Source organism: Calidris pugnax, unplaced genomic scaffold (genome assembly GCF_001431845.1).
Source record: "Calidris pugnax isolate Ruff unplaced genomic scaffold, ASM143184v1 scaffold14, whole genome shotgun sequence".
Taxonomy (NCBI): domain Eukaryota; kingdom Metazoa; phylum Chordata; class Aves; order Charadriiformes; family Scolopacidae; genus Calidris; species Calidris pugnax.
This window is the reverse complement of record NW_015090793.1, coordinates 2233621-2249697: the sequence shown is the minus strand read 5'-3', so window position 1 is coordinate 2249697 and position 16077 is coordinate 2233621. Positions and strand designations below refer to the sequence as shown.

At 37.0% G+C, this 16077-nt stretch overlaps 1 protein-coding gene across 1 annotated transcript in view; it reads left to right on the top strand.

Moving 5' to 3' along the window:
- Window positions 1–15961, top strand: part of JAKMIP1 (janus kinase and microtubule interacting protein 1) — a 98851-nt gene extending 82890 nt beyond the window's left edge. Inside the window, exons 20-22 of the mRNA XM_014936042.1 lie at window positions 9556–9621; window positions 12303–12347; window positions 14812–15961. Coding sequence (XP_014791528.1) covers window positions 9556–9621; window positions 12303–12347; window positions 14812–14844 — 144 coding nt within the window. The 3' untranslated portion in view covers window positions 14845–15961. The remainder of the gene's footprint in view (window positions 1–9555; window positions 9622–12302; window positions 12348–14811) is intronic.
- The last annotated feature ends 116 nt before the right edge of the window (window positions 15962–16077 follow it).

Here is a 16077-nt window from a genome sequence, read left to right as displayed (position 1 = left end):
TGTCAGAGAGGATAAATTAAAGACACTGCCTCCTCTGGCATGTTGCCTTCTGCCAGAGAGGCTGCTTTGGTCAAAAACTCACAGTTTTGTCACAATTTAGGAATTAGGTAGCAATTTTCCTACTAAGATTACTTACACAGTAATAATTTGGGAGAGTCTCCGATAATTTTACATCCAAATCTATATAGATACAATCTGTTTTAATGTTTTTATTTTAATTCTGAAGTGTTAAGATGCTATCAAAGTTCATTTCCAGCCATTTGCATACAGCTATATATGAAGAGGAGTACATAGGGTTACCAGTGATTTTATCATTTTCTGCAATTACTAATGCTTGTGGTTGAGAAATGATAGATTACTGTTGATAATGCATTTTTATATTCATGAGTTGCTCTTAAAGGCATCTCTAACTGAAATCTGTATTCATCAAGCACATCATGACTAGGTTAATCATAGTTGACCTGTGGTATTGATTTGTCATGCAGGAGTGAATGTTGAGTCTTTCAAGGCATCATTGCTGCTATAATGACACCATCACAATAAACTTCTGTAATTTCCCATAGATGACATGCATGGCAGATGAGAGTTAACTGTAGCCATTTCTATATGTTTATTCTACAATTTTTCCTTAAGTATGTTTTCTGTATATTTAGGTTTCAGATCAAACCATGCCTGCTTTGCTAACTGCTAACGTATATTTAGGTTTCAGATCAAACCATGCCTGCTTTGCTAACTGCCTTAATGATGCTACTTGTCTGTATAAGTAATTATAGCCAGGCTGGTGTAATACCTACAAAATATATCTGAAGAATCTGCTACCTCTGTCCTAAACAAGGTGTAATTGAGGTTGTACTCAAGAACAACTTTGTGCCTTAAAGTAGTATTAGAATCAAGAAAACTAACTGAAGTTTGAATGCTGAAATCCTCTGATCTGAAATCCTGAATACCCTGTTCCTTAGGAAAGGCCAGTGGAAGTTGAGGAAAGGCAAGAAAGTGTTGTAAAGTTTGTTATAGAAGCACAGATGTGTTTTTTTATGCTCAATTCATACGTATATTATGATAATTACTTACATGGATATTTGCTATTTAAATTCCATAATGTAATTTAATGCTAAATAAATATTACATTATTCTTCCTCCCTACCCCCCAATAGCGAGTCTAGGCTGTCAAGAAACCAATTTTAGGATGTTGGATGTATTTTTTTCTTCTGAGCCACATAGACTTAGAATAGCCAATCTGTGTAGGTTTAAGGCTAATGTGGCTTTAATTATTGTTTTTCCCTAATGAAAGCAATAAGACTGTTGATATTTTTTGTTAGATATCAGTGTATGATGTAGTTTTTAATATAGCCCAAATTAGAAGTCTCAGTGTTAAAAAAATAATAAATCAATTTTACTAGTAAATTAAGCCATATCTTTTTGTCATTCAGCATCAGCTTATAAAAAATTATTATTTTAAGCTAAATGGATTCATAAAATTCACTGATTTACTACTAAGACCACTCTAATGGAATATATTAACTTTCATGCTGAGAAATGCATCAGTGCAGCTCTAAAAGATTCATTCTCCTCAGGAAGACAAATAAAGAAACATAATAAAATAAAGACAAATGCATAATAAAGATTAACAAGAACAATTCTGCTACTTCAGTAACAATTAATTGGATTATTGTAGTGGAGACAGCAGAACATAGAAAGGAATGAAATTTTTACCTGCTATGTAAAGAAAGACCTTGGTGAGAATCAGAGAGGTATAGTATCACAAAAATTCTTATATTCAACTGGGTGAAATTTGCATTAATTTTTCATTCATAAAGTAAAACAAGATGACAAAAAAAAAAAACTTAAGCTAATGCTGTTACAGTGTGCTTGCTTTTTCCTTGTGACCATTATGCAAAACCACATTCAACGAATACGGGAGTAAGGGGAACATTTGGATTCCTGAGTCCAGACCCCTTTCAGTAGCAGATCCAACAGCTTGAGTAAATGCATGTGGCAATTACCTATGCAAATTGTATTGTAAACACCATAGAGGCTTTTAAACAACTGTTAAAATACATTAGTTTAAAAAAAAAATCAAGAAAACAATTTATTTATTTTGATTAAGGAATTTTATCCATCATGTTATTACTGGTTTGAGTAATAGCTAAAGGCAAGTCAGTTTATGTTCATCTTTGTTTAAATTTATATATGTAACATAGTTATGCTGCTCACATTATTAAAGATCTTACATACCTGTGCCTTAATAGTGTTGAGAAGCTGCTTAAAATAATAATATAATGAAACAATATTGATTCTTCCTTTTGCCACATAGATAAAATGTTTCCCTTGCTATTTTTTGCTGCAGAATGTCATACATTCTTGATCATAAGGTGGCTTCAAAGATTCAAAACAAGGTTCATGTCTGATAAGTCCATCCATGGTGTCTATTCTGCAAATGTACATCAACCTGAACCTTCCCAACATTTCAGAGCTGAGGCTCTAAGCAGCTTAGCAAATCCTTCTTTGTCTGCTTTGTGCTAAAATTATCAAATTGTTTTCTTGGATTTGCAGATGAATGTAAATCCAATAAGAGTGTGTCACAGGAACTATTAGGGTGATTTCTAAACCCCCTGATTAGTAAATTCTTGTGTTTTCACAACTATAGTAGCACAGCAAGGAGCATATTTTGCAGCCAGATAAATTGATCTTGATTTTGCTGTCAGGAACAGAGTATGTTTATTCAGATGGGCTCTCTACTTGCACACTTATCTAGGAAACAAGAACATCAGTTTTGCAGCTTGACACCTGTATGAAGGATGATGTGGTCATCGTTGTCTGGTAGAGGAAATCTGTCTCTGTAGTTCCTTTCCTGGTAGCATTTGGCAAAGCTCCTTGAGGATTTCAAACCATCCGAGATGTTAGTTCAGGACTGTGAATGACTGGCTAATGCTATGAGTGAATTGGAGAGGACAAAAGACTTGAATGAAGAACTGCATTTCACATAGCCCCCATCGCTACCCAATTAACAGAAAACACCAAAATTCTCAGAATCTGTGTTTGCTACTAAAAAGGTAGCTGCGAGATCGTGCCAAAAAACACACTGTGTGTAAGGGACCATGTAATTGTAAAGAGACACAGTCCGCTTCTCATCAGAATTTGAGGTCATGAAAGAAAAACTAAAACAAGTGAGGAAATACATTTTGTTTGCTTGGTGGAAGAAATTTGGACCTAGCATCTTAGAGTAGTAGGGTACTTCATTGCATCTGAGAACAATTTTGTTTCCTTGTAATGCCAAAGCTCCTCCCATGACAAACTCTCAAAATTATGATAAATCATTACTGGGCTGATTTATGGCCTCAAGCAGAAAAATGATAGCTCCAAGACTGCAGTCCAGGGCTCACTGAGCTCAGTGGAAGGATTTCCATTTATTTCAGCACTCCTTTACAATGGGCTCTATAATTAATGGGAACAGTACTTAATGTAGATGGATTGCTGTTATAACACAAGTTGGGCACAAGTACTTCATGTGTACTGTGTGGGAACACAATTAACTTATTTTTAATAGAGCAATTTTTTTGTTTTGTCTAAACCAGTCAATGTTGTTAAGTAATGGAAGTGTAATGCCATCATTTCTACTATTGGCTTCATTATTTGTATTTCTTTGCTCAGTAATGAAAGCTGAGTTTTCTAAGCCCATGTTACTGGAATTTATCTTAGTGAAAGTAGAGTAATATTTCCAGGCACTCATCCACCTCATGTTGCTTGTATTTCTCCTAAACCGTGATTCCTCAGATGTCCCAGAGATGTGGCTTGCAACCTTGATGTTGCAGTGTAGCCACAGGAGGCACACCACTCTAAAAATTACAGAAATTTCCCTTTTGAAATCAGTACCTAGCTGGCTCTCCACTGGCAATGCATTAATATCATTCCATTGGACCTGACCTCTGATTTGAATGGTCTGCAAGGAATCCGTTGCCTTTAATTCAGTTTTTAAAACTGTATTATCCATTTATTAGCACCTTTGTGCAAAGGGATTCATGAGAACAATGAGTTTACATCTAGGGTTATCCGGTCTTTTGCTGAGTTTAGATGCATTTGGAAAACAACAGTCTCCACAGAAATTATCCAACTGTGAGGAAAACTGAGCTGTAGGTGCAGAGACACTTGAATTAGTCCAGCACAGGCCAGCTCAAGCAGCATACCACCTATACAACAATGCTCCATGTGGGTTTGGAGCCTCACCTTCTGGAGGAAGGTTAGAGCTGCTGTGAATAATAATGTGTAGTCCTATCTTCGTGTCTCAGCCCTCTGTCACCTCAAAAAGGAAGAGCTGACTTGCCTTAAATTTCCTACCAGTACTAGAGGATACAAACTAAAGGCACTTGCCATGCAAATCTGCTTGGATGGATCCGAGCAAACTAATTGCTTGAGTGAAAAATTGCTCTTAAATAAGTGTATCCTATTTCCCAGAAAGACAAACTTCTTTCCTTCATGAGGTGAAAGGAAATGAGGGTTATGAGCATTTTGGAGGGAATCTTCTGCTGAGGAAAATGTTTCTTTTCCCACTTTTGGGAAATTTGACAGCTCTTTGTGTTTGGGAGCTCTCTGAGCACCGGAATGAAGAGGAAGGGCAGTATACGATCAGTGCAGTCAGTGAACATATAATTTATACAGTTGGAAATGGCTGATGGTAAACTTCCCTTTTATAGCTCTGTTCAGTAATGTCATGTCCTATATAGTGCCACGTTAGGGTTCTGTAGCAGACTTTCAGTCATATGACTGTCTTTGCACTAAAGACTTCCAAAGGAAACGTATGCTTTAGCTGCCTGAACTTTCTGGATGTTCCCTCTCTTACCAAATTGTAAGCATTTTTAGGCTGTCCACCAGGGTCACAGCCGTGTCACTTACCTTGGTATATATAATGTATATGTAACTACTATTAAGAAAAAAAGTTTAATGGAACTTAAAATCTATTCATGTAGCTGTCTGGAAATGCACATGGACATCACAGCTGAGCCTCATTCCTGACAGAGCTGAAGCTCTGGTTTCAGCCATAGCTTGGCAGGCAGAGCCATCTGCTGTTAACTCAGTACAGCAGTAGGGCCCTTTCAGCCCCTGCTGCTCTCTGGCTGCTTGCAAGCACTTAGAAGCAGCAACAAACTTCATTGCTAGTGGAAGGATAACTTATCAAGTAGGTGCCTTCCATCCTGAAATGGATGGTCCTCCAACCCTCTTTCCAAAACTCAGGAGAGCGCCACGGGGGTGAAGGTAGTAACAGGGAGTATTCACAAATCTACCTATCCATCATCCAGAAGTTTTGTGAGGTTTTATTTGCTATTGTAACAAAATCAGTGACAAATTAGTATTCATTATTTTGGCAGGTAGGTTTTGAACGCAGGCAAGGTGGACAGTGTTAAGAATCCATGTCCCTAATGTTTGTGCTCTTCTCTTTCATTGTTGCATTCTCTTTGCACTATTTTTGCCTGACTGTGGCTCTTTGTTTGCCTACAGTAATTCCTTTGTATGGCCCCGTGGTTTGACAACACATTGTTATTCTCATGGACCCTGTCAGTCCCCAAAAGGTGCACTCATGTGACTGAGGGGCCTCTGTTAATTGTAGAATCACAGGAATTTCTAGAACCCAGCAGATCACCGCTCCACTTTGTCCCTCATCCCGCCTCAGACTGTGAGGATGCTGGGGGGGGTTAAAGGAAACATAAACACTGTGCTGATTTTAGGTGTGTCTAACTATACCTTCTCCCTTTTTAAATACCTAAATTCCCTTTTTAAAAAAGAAAGTAAAGAAAATAGTCACCTGTGGCTTTCTTCTCAACAAAGATTGATTTGAAAGCAAGATATAGTAGATTCTGTTGCTTTCTCACATAGTTTTTTTGTGCAGCTGAAAATGCACTGGATTCACCGTGCAAAGTTCCCAAGAGCCTTGTCAAGGATAGAGCTGAATGTGTCTTTTACAGCACAATTGTTATAACTCTATATGACATAGTAGGAAAAGCTTGACTTACTGATCACCAGTTTAGGTCCTGAAGCGTGAAAGCAGGTAGAATTTCTTGATAACAATAAAATAGTTCTGCATGATTTGTTGTCACAATTATGCTTTTGCAAACATAAACAAATCAGAATTCGCTGAAAGCATCTAATCAAGTGTTGAAAACCTGAGAGTGAGTTTACAGCTTCTTGATTGCTAATTCTTGCAAATAAAAGGAACAGTAGATAAAGATGTAAATGCTCATACTGAATCTCAAGCAGTCCTGCCTTTGGTCTTAATTAATATATGCAAGTTTTGTGTAATTTCCCTTCTCAGTAGTTTAACGTCAGCTTCGACTGAGCAACATCTCTTGCTACTTCTAGAAGATACTTTTTTTACTAAAGCTAGAATTATTGCATGTAGGTTACATGTATTTTTTTAAAGTAATTTTTTTGGAAATTGCTATCTTTGTATGATCAAGAAAATACTCTAAATGCAGGTAGGTACAATGGGGAAATGTAATTTTTGTTATGTGTTAAATACTATACACAGATGTGAATCAGTTTTTTCCTGCCAATATATTGCATATATGTGTATATCTTTTTAAGGCCATCTCTGCTGTTAAATGGAAATAAATGAATTAAATCAGAATTTTTAGGATATATAAATAGTTGAGCCAGGCTGGCTATCTTCCAGTGCTGACCCTGTACAATCAGAGGATATTGATGGGAATAGCTACGCCCACTTCATCCTCCTGGATAATCCTTCCTACAATACTCCAGCAGAAAGCAAGTAAACAACTAGAAGTAAACAGCCCCCAAGCTTTGACACCTGATGAAAAGCTCCAGCCCACGGTTGTGCTTTAGAACAAATTCTGACCTGTCTAAGTTTGAACTCTTAATTTCTGTAGTAAAGCAGTTGGTTACAAAGTCTTACTAATTTGCAGCATAAGTCTTCTGTCATTGTGATTTCTACTAATATAGGGAAAATACTAGCTATTTAAACACTAGTCGCCTGTCTTCAGCATATTATCCTTAAGTGGTAAGTCTGGAACAGGTCCATGCATGCAAATATCTGCCCTAAAGACCATATCATCTGCCTTACTGACATAAATTTAGTTGTTTTGAGGATTTTTTGTAGATTTTCACTGCTAAGAAATTCAGCCCTATGTGTATTCCCTTCCAATTGCTAGATCGTCTTTATATTTAAATTGATTTTTAGGAAAATATCTATTTATTCACCTCAAGACTGTTAAAACTCTTTTATCTCACAAAAGTTAACAATTATGGTCGGTTATGGGTGGGAATTGGAAAACACGCCTCAGCCCTTTTTTTTAGAACTATTATGAATAGCTGGAGAGAATAGCTGAATAGCTGTAATCTTTTGAAAAGATTAAAAATTCATAAGGGAATAATAACATCTCCATTTTTACTTAATTAACAGAATTCCCAAATCTGAAAAAGACTGTATTACCCCTATTAACATGTTCTTTTATAATATAATACTTGCTGTAAACCCTGAGGTGAGAAAGTCACCAGATGTTTGGGGCTTTATTATTTTCCTTTTTTTCTGGAGGCGAATTCTTAGCAGATATTGAAAAAAATATCTCAGACAATGAATCTTGAAGGTGAAAATGATATTTGAAAATATTGCTTCTCCCCACCTATCTCACCATGGTCAAATTTTATCACAAAGCATAGCAGTACCCCCAGAGAATTGAAGCGTGTCACTCAGACCTGGGATGTGGTTGTAAGCAGGAATCAGCATAGCTGAAATGAGTGGGACGGAAATAGGAGTGTAACATGATGGACCGGAGATCTCAGAGGTGATTACACCCACCTGCTTCTCATCCCATGGCTTTTTACAGTCATTGTAATATTCCTGGCACATATAGTATATGAAGGTGATTGCTTGAGAGATAGACTTGTCTTGAGCAGGGAGTGGATGAAGCATAAATCAATTCAAATGTAATAGAGGAAAAGTGAAATTAATACGGCTGGTACTCAGGATATTTGTTACTGTCAGCAAAGCTGCACGCACTCGTGTCACACGAGGGTAATCTGATTTGTGCTTCTATATTATCTGGGGAAATCTCTGAGCAATGCAGCACCATACAGTGGAGGTTTTGATTGACTTATTCAGACCGTGTAATATTCAAAAAAAGTCATTTAAGCAAAATCTTTTATTTTAAAACAGCAGCAACAATAACAAAGCTGTTGCTTGTGACCTGTCTGCAATATTTGTGTGGAGACTAGTATGCCCTAGGCAAGGTGAACTGCAGGGTAGATGTACCTCATCTTTGGGGTAGTTCCAGGTTAGATTTGAAATGTTCATGCCAAACTCTGTAGTTCTCAAAACCAGTACAAAAAGGTTATTGGATTGGATTATTGGAGCAGCCTTGCTGCAACTGCCCTGGGTAACCATGACTGTGGGGCATTTTCCACTATTTGAGGTCTCTAAATTGAATGCAGGTAATCAACTATTGACATCAGTTGATCACACAGGTTTATAAATAATGGTTGAATATTGTTTTGAAAGAGATACTATTGTTCAAATCAACTTGGGAGTAATAAAATAATTTGGGAGTAGTGCCACAGCTGCTGCATTAATAATTTCATTAATTTCCTGCATAGAAATTACACTACATGACAGTTTCTCTTTCAAATTTCAGAACTGTTAATAACCTTAACTATTGTAGGCCAGGCAAAGGTCAGGTAGTTAATCCTGAAAAAAGCTGATAGTATAAAGTTGCTCCTGTTAGCAGGAGATTCCAGGTTTTTGCCTATTAAAAAAAATATATTTATGAACCTTCTTTATCTGTAACAATTACAATATTCTAAAAATGTGATAAAATACATCTTCTTAATACAGAAGCCTAGAAAAATAAAATAAAAAAGAAAAAGAAAATAAGCTTAACTTACAGAAAGCAAACAAGGGGACAGAAGTAGGATAGGATATATAGACCCAACAACAATTATTTTCTTTGAGACTCTTTGTGGAACCGAACAAGGAAAATCCTTTAAAATATGGAGATATGCTGAAGATGTTCCCTCTGACTCTGGTGGGAGATGGCTCTGGTAATAGGATGGAGCTGAATGGTGTCTTGCTGATGGTCTGAAAATCTGCTTGCTCTGCTTTTCTGGTGTAGTGTGACTATGCCAGAACCATAGTTATGTTTTATAGGAAATGAAAATAGAGAGTTAAAATGAAATGTAATAGTATCATCTGCTGACTGTCGAGGTAAGTAGAAAAACTTCTGGCAGCTGCAGAGAAAGAATTGTTGTACTTCTAAGAATTTTGGTGCGACCTGGAATTATCTGTGTGTATATGTTAAAATTATGATTAGCGAGGGGTGACAATTAGGATTCCTGGTAGTAAACATGATGTTCTAAATGTGCAGCTTGTTTAAAATGCCATGGTTTCATGAAAATGTGGAGCAATCCTGCCTGAACATGCCTAATATAACTATAAAGGAAGTATTACATTAATAGTGGGCATTTGTTCTCTTAATCTATTTCTTATGTTTTTGATTCATATGCTTTTCAAATTAGATATAATAATTTCGATTTTGCTTTTTTATGTTTCAGCGAATTCGAGAACTAGAAGATAAAATTGAACTTCAGAAGAGGCAACTCAAAGAAATTGAAGAAAAGGTAAATAAATGCCTGGGCAAACAAAAATGAATTTTTGTTTCCATACTAATTTATTTTTCACTGTTGCATTGATTTTAATAGTACTTAACCTAATATCATGAAGTCTACTTTAAAACAAGAAAGATAAAATTCAAGTTCAAGTCATTGCTACATGAAATTAGGCTCCCTCCCCAATCTACTCAAAATTACTTGATATCTGGATTTTCTATCAAATACAGAAAGGAATCAAGTGGTCTTGGAAAGACACTAGACTAGAAGGGGGAGGATTTGCTGAGGTTTAAATCAAGAAACAACAGAAAGGTTTGTCTCTGTTTGACAGAAGCAGTTAGCTCTGTTCTTTGGATAATACTGCTTTGCAAAACTTGCAAATACTGAAAATTAAACAAAAAGTTAATGAGGTGCATGTGGTGAACACTGCAAACAAAAAAATATTTCTTGCTTTAAGGTAGAAACAAGTTCCAAATTAATATCCCAGTTCCAAATTTTCTCCTCTTTTGAAGAAGCTCTGATTGAGGCTTAAGGCAGCAAAAGTATTTGGGTCACTGTGCGCCCAAGCAAGAGATGGCTCGAGGTTCGTGGACCAGGGCCTCAAGTGTTTCCCAGGTTTGAAGAGTTCTGCAGGGCATAGGCTGACAACGGGGCCTTCTCTAAGCTCTAGCTAAATGTTATGGTTGCATTGCTTTTGCTAAACCAATGCCTTGATCCCAAGATGAGTCACATCATCTCATTTTCTCTGGTATGTACCAGAGATCATGGGTACAAACCTGCTGCTGGGCTGAATGGAGAAGTTAGGGGAGCTTTCATTCGTCATTTTTTTCTTTTGGGATCAGAACAGGATAAAAGAGCAGAAGTAAGGCTTTTGGAGGACTCTGAATGGGAGTTGAAGGACGTCAGTGAGGTTTGCAAAACTGAGAGAGTCTTTGAGAAGCAGCACACTGCATGTGGGCAGGTTTCTTCCTCACCCTTCGCTAATCTCACTGTCCCTTCCCCTGCTGTTGGGATGTGGCAGTCCCCGCTGTGTCCCCCTCTGGCAGCCCACCCTTCTAGCGGCTCCAGTTCCCTCAGCAGCTTCTTCGGTCCCTTCTGCTCCCACAATATTTGTCTCCTCTCTGCAGTACCTCGTCCTGCACTTTTTGAACTGTGATATCCAGCTGGGTTTGGGGAAGAGCCAGAAGAGCTGTAAGGAGCTGGGCTGTCTGTTGCTGATTGTCACTTTACATCACCCCCACTGCTCACTGGCTGAGGCTGTTCTGTCTGTATCCATCAGGGAGGTGGTGGTCCCCGTTTCCACCAGCAGACAAACATAGGTAGTGCCCACCCCTTAAAGGGCTCTTTTGCTGCGTTTACCCTCTTCTGCCCCAGACCACTTCTATACCTGCAGCCAGCCGTGTCTAAGATGCTACAGTTAACTCCTCATGGTAGAGAAACCTTGAGGGACAGGGGATATCTCTCCATGTTAATTATTGCAAATATTAGTGTTTTTCCACCTAAGCAAAATGTAAGCCTTTAATCATTGCCATTACGGTAAGAGAGTAGATGCTGGATTAGACAGACTGCTAATTTTGCAAATGGAAGTTAACATTATCTGTGCTGATTCATCAGTGCAATGGGTGGGGAAAAGTATTAGAAAAGAAACAGCTTAATCACAAGCTTAGCAGAAAGCTGGTAACAAGGTAAAATGATTAACATTTTCTTTGCCTTAATGTTACGCTAACAGGAGATCTTAAAAAAGCTTCATCATTTTCTGTGATCTCCTGGGTTGGTGGAGGGCTTCCTTCTATCTGTATTACATTTGATTTTTTTTTTTCCTTGGGATTAAATCCCTTTCTGAATTTGACTGCCTGAAGGAAGTGTAGTCAGAGAATCAATGAATGATGTACTTCTACTTCATTGTTCGGTTTAATATGTCAGTGGGTGCAGACTGACACCTGCATGCTGCTGATACTGACCACAATAATTTCTCATGGAATGAAGTCTTATGCTTCTGAAGGAAACATTTATAGCTGAGCCTTATTGCTGGTTGTAGCTAAGGACAATCCACCACTTATAGTTATCCTGTCATAAGTTCGGCTTTTTATTTTCCTTTAGGAATGGATTAAATTTTCAAGTTTTATGTAAAATTCTGTCAAATCAGAACATAAGGATTACAGTATTTTTGCTCTATAGATTTTTCAGCAAACTGTTCTGCTTCTAAAGGCTACACAAAAGAATAATGTAAAATCTGTTTTATTCTATGGGTTGATACATGAAAAACAAGTGCTGTTAAAACACATCATGCTTCTCTCATAACTGATTCTCTACCATTTAAGTTGCATTCAGTTCGTGCCCTTGGCTTGGTAAGTCTTGGTTCAGAAAAGCTTTTGGGCATGTAATTATAAGTACTTCCTTAACGGAGTCACAGACCTGAGCCTAATATTTCTGAAGTTACCTAATCCACAAATGTTACCGTTTGTAAAGTTGCCCTCAAATACTGAATTTTGTATCCCTTTTTAGAGTTAGATTGATACCTTGTATCTCTCTTTCAGATCAACCCAATTAATATTGATGTAAGACTAACTGCTCTAAACTAATGTCATTGGATTTCATATTACATATCTTACATCTTTTTTCTTTTCTTTTTTCCTCATTTTCTTTTGATCTTATGTTATAGTTTTTGTTCCTTTTTTTGTTTTTTTCACTAGCATTCATTCTGTGGCCTTGATGACACAACTGAGCCAAGACGTGTGGTTGGTATTCTTTATATTTCTTTGTACTAAATTTTTAACTTTTAGATTTTGCCATGTTTTGAGAATTGTCTTCATAAGACCCTGAAACCATCAGGGAGGGTATAACTGGTTTTGCTTGCACAGAGAGGAAGAATCACCTGTAAAATCCGTCTCGGATGCCTTCAGTTACCTTCCTAGAATTCTGCAGAAGGTCATTGAGTTTTCAATGAGATATGATTTTGCATTCTAAGATACTGACTGCCCTAACTGCAGTGGGTGCTTTTCAGTTCTGCAGAGAAGGTATATAGCAGAATTGTCTGAAATTTCAGGTATTTCTGTAGGATCCTACCTTCTGTCGTGCTGGATGGAGGGGTGGCAAACACTCTTTGGTTTTCAGTTTCATTTTCTAAAAAACCCTGCAAGCATCACCACCCATACAAAAAGGGGTTCATTTTACTTCCTCAAGATCCCTGAATCCACAAAATAACTTAGGAAATAATAACCTGATTTCCCTTTTATGAGGTGATGATGAGGGTTGCGATGTGACTTAAGCTCCATGTACTCATGCAACGGGCCAGGGTAAGAAACCTCCTTGTCTCTCCCTTGAGACACTGCCAGCATTCCCCCTATCCTTTCCATGGTGTCCTGGGCCTTTCAGCTCAGTGCAGAAGACAGAGTGGATTTCTTCAGCTATAGCAGTCTCCATAGTGGCAGTGGTCACCTTTCGCACAGAACAAGTGGGAAATGCAATTTAGAAAATCAGTCCTAGCCCTCTTCCTCGGAGCAATGCAAGTTGCACACTGCTGTTCCGTGAGGATGGAAACGCAACAGCCTGCTAGAGATTTAAGCTATGGTTTAAAACTATTAAATATTTACAGTCTTTTTATTGTTGCTGTTGAAGTTTTATTTTGTTTTTAAACTGAAAATACAGTGGTTTTATCTTTACAATTTTGCCAGGTTTTTTCTTCTTTGGGATCTGTTGTGAATTATGTTCATAGAATGTCCTTATGGTAGGAGATGCAGTTAATCAACCCCTTTGAAACTGCTCTCAAGTACTGTGTGAAGAAGAAACATAATGTCACTAGTGACCCAAAAAAGCTATTATATTTCTCTTTCATTGAGCTTGAAACAGTATTTTCTTCTGCCCAGATCATGAGTACTTTTGAAAAATCAGATTGGTATTATCACGGGCACTTTGGGGGGTTTATTCAGCTCCCAATACATTCAGTTATGAGCTTTCTGTTGATGCTTTTGGGAACTGAGCATCAGTTGGGTCTATCTTTCATCACTAGCATTGCTGCATATGTGATATACTTTGCAATAACATGATGGTAGATGCAGATGGGTAGAATGCAATCCAAGGGTATTATTGATTTGTTATAAGTGCAGTAGCTTTCTTTTGGTTGCTAGATGGGTGTTGAAAAGTAATTGAAATTGAGCAATATTTTTACAGCATTTTTATCTTTCCTTTTGAAATTTCCTTTATTTTGTCAAAAATTGAGTACATGGTTATAGCGATGTGTTTGAAGAAAGAAGCAGCCTTGTGGTACACTATTCACTTTACCGCAATCTGAGCTGGATTTTCTGTTCTGTGGAGATTGGAAAGGACAGATGCTATTTTGGTTAATGAAAGTTTGAAAGAAAGTCACCAAACTATTGTCTTTGAGTTTCGTCCAGAATTTTTACTCAAGTCAGGGTTAGAGGTGCTAAAATGTGGATGAACATATTTGTTTTTAAACACTGTGAAAAGTACACTGACCAAGTTTAGAGACAATTTATAAGCATTCTATAAACTTACTGACATCACCAAAATTATTCAAATTCCATTTTAAATATTTTGAAATACTGTTAGTTCAAAAATTTTTATGAGTTCAAGGCTTAGGTCTGATCTATAGGCTTTTGTGCTGATAGAGCTAATTGTATCATGGGTCCCCACTGAGAAATAAAAAAAAGGAAATTACAAATATAATTAGTCTCCAGAAAATATATTGTGCAGATGTAACCTGCTATTCTTCCTATTAACAACAACTATTTAAGCAGTTAAATTCAAGGTTGGTGAGAAGCATTTTGAGGTGCTACCACAGGGATAATGGCTGTGTAGCCATACAGTGACTCAACTCTCACATTTCTAGGAGCGCGCATCATGTTGTGGTGCTATTGTGGGGCAATTTCCTTTAACTCATCTTGCCAGAGGTAAATCTGTCTCTGATTAACATAACACAGCAAAGCCTATTTTAAGAGACTTAACTATAGTTCGACTCTAGAACATTGTTCTTTATGTCAAGGTAAATCAGGTGGTTTACTAATAACAATTTTAGTTCTTGTTATTTTGAAGGTAATATAAACTTTAGAAAGAGATTGTAATGTCTGTGAATTTAGGGCTGGATGCCAACACTTATTTCTAAATTAATGTTACCTATCTAAAGCTCAGCAGACTTTTTTCTTCTTTGTTGTTTTTTGTTTTCTGTTTTTGTTTTCTGTACAGGCTATTAAAAGAACCTATGGAGTGAACAGCTGAGTCCACATGCAAAAACATAGAAAATATTTATTAAGCAGCTTTAAATTGGTGCATTTTTTTCATAAACAAGTTTGCATAATACTTGAAGCTGCAAAATATTTGAATTTAAAATTAGAGATTTTTAAAAAGATATAGCTTCAAGCTGGAATGACTTGATAATCAAATAAGGACCAGCACATCATAAACACTGAAAAAAATCTAAACAGAATTTACACTCTCACACCAATCAAACACTGGAAAAAATACAAGTGCAATTACTGGCTGCTATATGAACTGTTATCTACCAAATGGTTTTCTTACAGTACTGAGATCTTTGTCTCCATACTGCATGCTTTCAACAAACGTGGTTTGCATTTCACCCAGGAAACACAGAATCTCCTTTTTAATATCTATATAAAAAAGCTAAGTGTTTGACAATAAGTTCTCTATAGTAAGTAGCTGACAGGAAAAAAACTGTTCAAAGTTGAAAACAAATATTTACAACCCCACTGTGGTAAAATTCATATTAAATTCAGAAGTCGGAAGTCCACAGGTGGAGATGAGGTGGATTTTGGAGAAAGGAAAGATGGTAGACCAAATTAAAGAAACTTTGAAGTGGGTAAGAACTGTGTGGAAGAAATTATTTTTGAATGTTTATCGAAAATTAAGGCAATAACTTGTAAAGATGACACTGGGAGAACGGAAGATCCCAAGGTGGCCTGGGAGGTCAGGAAAAGAGAATGCATGATACTCTGTGCTCAGTTATCTCCTCAAGAAGAAAGAGGGTCTTGAAGAAATGGGTGTGTAGATGAATGTGATAAGCAGAGAAGTAGCTGGAAATAAATATTTGGCAGTCATGGCATCCTCCCAGGTGAAATAAAACAAAGTGTTATTAGCTACCAGGAAGCAAAAATGGCACAACTTCAACCAGCAGAAGTAGATAAACATTCAAGGACATTGGCCACCTGAACTGCAAGAAAAATTCTGGGGGAAGCACAGATTGAAAAAATGAAAGTTGAAAAGAGTTGTTTAAGATGGAGAATGGTTAGAAAATTCAAAAATGTTAGGCTTTTCTTTCAAAGAGGGAAAAGCAAATCATTGTTTCAGAGCTGGAAAGGCAATATGAAGAAATAGATAATTTTAATTATTTCTGGAATGTTGAGGCAAACTGAAAATATTAAGAGCACAATATTAGAAGATAACTTTCTCATCCCTCACATTTTCGTGAAAATGATATCTTTTTTTAAAAGGGCT